General features: G+C 32.3%; 1 protein-coding gene across 2 annotated transcripts; it reads right to left on the bottom strand.

Moving 5' to 3' along the window:
- Positions 1–345: 345 nt before the first annotated feature.
- On the bottom strand, positions 346–2,636 carry LOC145065029 (Pentatricopeptide repeat (PPR) superfamily protein). Of its 2 annotated transcripts, none has more exons than XM_079012371.1 (2): positions 2,510–2,636; positions 346–2,359 (listed from the first exon to the last, which is right to left on the bottom strand). In XM_079012371.1, exon 2 carries the CDS (start codon positions 2,211–2,213, stop codon positions 552–554), a length of 1,662 nt encoding a protein of 553 aa, XP_078868497.1. In that variant the 5' UTR covers positions 2,214–2,359; positions 2,510–2,636; the 3' UTR covers positions 346–551. The 2 variants fall into 2 exon arrangements, with proteins under 2 accessions (XP_078868497.1, XP_078868498.1); XM_079012372.1 differs by having other exon boundaries at positions 346–2,239; positions 2,510–2,630.
- Between the last annotated feature and the right edge of the window lie 1,543 nt (positions 2,637–4,179).

The following is a 4,179-nucleotide window of genomic DNA, read 5'->3' as shown; positions in this document are numbered from 1 at the left end:
TGATTTTGAAGCGTTTTGTTCAGGCTAAAGACTAAATGCTCTTATTGCCGAACGAAATTTTTTTCTTTTTTATGAACATTTTCTTAAAAGCTAGAAGCTCTCAAACGCTGCGTGCCGAACACACCCTGGGTCTAAGTTGGCTATCTAATGTCACACATATTAAGCTCCAAAAGTTCCATATCAAGTTCTAAGTGATAATTGAACAACATCCTTATTGAAAGAGAGAAATTACAAGTGCTCTCGATAGAAAAACATGTAGCAACAAAACAAGGAGAATGGGAAAATAAAAGCTAGCTAAAAAAACTCTAAAGAGCTAAAGACTAAAGGAGCCCAAGACAAATGTGCTAACACTAACTTAAATTTTAAACTATATAATAACAATTATATTGCAATATTCATCAAGGGTTAACAACTTAATAACAACTTAACAAAATAATACATAATTTTCACAACTAACCAAAATCAAAAGGTGATTGGTTAACACCCTCTTCAAAAGTCAAAACAAGTATGCGTCCCTAAGTGGAACAATCTTTTCATTATATTATTGCCTCTTAACCAAGCCGGATTTGTTTCAATTCTTGAATCCTCTTTTTCTCTTCATTCATCCCCTGTTTCTCAAGCTCCATCTCCAAAACCTTAAACATCGTATCATAAACCTCAAACCCTTTCATAACTGCATCCTCCAAAAACAAACACGCATGTTTAACTTTCCCACTCTTACACAACCCACGTACCAAAAGACTATAAGTCCCAATTCCCACACTCACATTGTTCTCCAACATATGATTCACCAAAAAAGAAATCACCTTCATTCTCTTCAACTTACAACACATCTTCAACAATGGAGCGTATGTGTCAAAGTCCATTTTCACATTATTCATTTCCATTTCGTGTAGCATCTTAAGTGCATCCTCTTCTTGTGTGTTGCTACAAAAGCTAGTGATCATGGTGTTGTAGGATTGAGTGTCGTGTGTAGCTCCTTGACTAGGCATTTCATCGAACACTTGGCGAGCGTCCTTTAATCTCCCAGATTTTGATAGAATGCTGATTAACGAATTGTAAAAAGATGTATCGAGGATGCAATTTGACTTTATTTTTTCGTAAATATTCAACGCTTTGTCGATTTCTTTTGATTTACCAAGGGCATGCATGACAATCGTGTATGTGATGACATTTGGAGGGCATCCTTTTTCTTGCATTTCTTCAAGAATTTCATCAACTTTCTTGAAATCCTTTTCACGAGAGTAAGCTTCTATTAAAGACGTATAGGACACAACATCGGGACAAATCCCATGTTCCTTCATTTCTTCCATGGTGGTTTGAGCTTTTTCAAAGTTCCTAGCTTTAGCCCACCCGTGTATTAATGAATTAAAAGTATGCGAATTTGGAGGGATTTCGTTCTTGAATTCTTGATATATATCAATTGCACGTTCCACATTCTTCTCTTTTGCTAATGAATCGATCAACATGTTCAATGTTGAAATATCTTTTTTAACCCCGAATTGTTCAATTCTTCTGAATGTATTAATGGATTCTTCATGGGATCCGGCTTTTCCAAGTCTTCTTATGACTTCTGCCATGGTGTTGACTGTAACATAACTAAGAGGAACCATTTGTTCCACTACTTCCCACATGAGATCAAACTTTCTTGATTTTCCCAAAGAGTGTACCAATAAATTATACATATCGGATGAAAACTTGGAACCCATTTGGGATTCAGCCCAAATGAAGACACCATAAGCTGATTTCCAGTTATTATCAAATCTTTTCAAGATTTGAGAAACTAAATATTCTGATGGTGTAACACCAGAGTTGTTCAAAACTTGTATGACAGAATCAAGTGATTCAAAGGGCTTCACCAGAAGTTTAGTTATCTTTTTTACATCACTCTCGGTGTCATTACTTACTGTGACTTTATCCTGTTCTTGGGATTCACTTCGTTTGTAATTTTCCATCCATGAAGATAATGAAGGGAGGACAAAATCGTCCTCAGGGGTTTTCGTGATCTTGGTATTTTTGTTTTCTGAAATTCGAACCCAATTTGGAAGTTCAGGAGATTCAGTCACCTCTACTGGATCATCAGTTTTTGGGGATTCAATCAAGGTACAAAATGAACTGGATAAAGAATCACGAAGTTGAATTGCAATTAAGCCTGTTATTGACCTTGATGAACACGAATTCATCATGAAAAGTTTCAGGTTTGAGGTCGCCATTATGTTGATCTTAACACCTCTGCTCTCTGCAAAGGTAGTAAGAAGATATTGATTTCGCAACTTCAAACTATAATATTCATATGCTAGTTGCAAAATTTGGTATAATTATCACGATTTTCTCGAACAATTTGCTGCTTACAAACATTCTGAAAATGAAAATTAGTTAATATGAGCTTCAATTTCAAATTCAAAAATGCAGGGGCAATCAAGAATAAACAGAGACGTATGTGTCCGGAGATGTTTGCACACAAACAATTAGGTACGAAAATTTGAGCTACAAAGATAAAGGTATCTACCTTACAAAAGGATGAGCAAAATGGAAGTGGTGGAGACGATGGCGTTTTCACCGAGGCTGCGGCTGCAGGCGGCGGTTGCACGGAGTTGCAGAGACAAAGAAAGAGGAGAGAAATAAAAGAAGTGGCTTTCATGCTGGGTTTACTATGAAGGTGTGGGGGTATTTAGCCCAAGAATAATTCGACCTTTTGTAAATTCAAGCCCAAACAAAACTTTTATATAATGTTAACATATTTAAATTTCAAATATGCTTATCAACTAGTATAATTCTATAAATATAATTTTTATATGTAATTTATTACAATATTTTTAGTCATAATTATCCAAATAGTTTTTTTTTTTTTTTTTTTTTTTTTTATCTTGATGAAAAAAGTAGATAATTTGGTTTTTAAGAATTAGTTATGTAACATTTAGTATGAAACTAATAATAATTCTCTGACCAACTGATCAAAACATTAAACTAATTAGTTTAATGAAAATTGATAATGAAACTACACCGTATAAACCAATCTACTATAATAACTGAAAATAATTTTACCACATGTCAATCTCTAATGAATTTTGATACTTGTCATTTTGTGATATTTTTTAAATAAATAATATCCACATGTCAATTTATGATTTTTTTTTCAATTTTTAAAATAAAAAAGTCACATAATCTTATACTTATATATGTAAAGTATCAAATGTAATAAATATTATAATAAATTGTAATTAAAATGTTTCTTCATAATTTCAAAATTGTATTTTAAAAAATACTTATTATTACCCGTATAATACAAGGGTTTTACATCTAGTAACATGATATAAAAACAATGACCTTGTAAATGTTATTCGTGAATTTGTTATTTAATTTAATTAAAATTGAACAAAACTAATTTAGCTATTATGATTATGGTTAATGATAAAACTGGTCATGGAAGTTTTGGCTTGGTCGTAATTTGGTCATGGAACATCAAACCATGCTCAACTAATCCTTAAGCTATCTTAAATGTAAAGATTTAGGTTGCAAAATGTCATGTTGGATATGATGTGGCAAAATACATATATGGAAATTTGTATGTATTAATTTTGTTTAATCTAGGCCATAAAATCAAGAGCCTTTTTTTTCCCTTTGATTTATAATCCATAATACCAAGTTTCTTTCATATCCATAATCAGGATCACGATGTTTTCAATATACCATCATCTTCTAATCACAACACTAGTAATCGTGCTTGGGACATAAATGTATGTTATGAGTGTAGATTTAGAATAAAGGGGCTAGGTTATAATGTGGATGAACAACTATTATGTGGATGTGTGGACAATGTTATTTTATGAGAATTACTATGAGAATAAGTTGTTTAGTAATGTGAATACGTTCAACCTCACACAATTATTGTCACTCCCATGCATTCACACTAATTCTTATTCATTTTTGTTCCCACGCATCGTTTTTCCACTCATTTTCATTCTTACAGAATACGATTCAATAAACATTCTGACAACATTCTGACAGAATGATAATAATAATAATAAAAAATCTATAATAACCTTATAGACGATTTAATTAGTGAGAATGCGTGATAATGACAATAATCATGTAAGATTGAACGTATTCAAATTATCAAACAACATATTTTTTTTGTCATTTTCACAGAATAGCACTGTCCACATGTCCGCACAATAG

Source organism: Lactuca serriola, chromosome 7 (assembly GCF_051521515.1).
Source record: "Lactuca serriola cultivar US96UC23 chromosome 7, Lser_US96UC23_V15, whole genome shotgun sequence".
NCBI lineage: Eukaryota > Viridiplantae > Streptophyta > Magnoliopsida > Asterales > Asteraceae > Lactuca > Lactuca serriola.
Note: the sequence above shows the minus strand (reverse complement) of the source record. Positions and strands in the feature narration are given on the sequence as shown.

What these genes read in the sequence shown, in the direction of transcription:
- LOC145065029 (XM_079012371.1), bottom strand. Translation starts at nt 2,213, where the DNA reads ATGGCGACCTCAAACCTGAAACTTTTCATGATGAATTCGTGTTCATCA.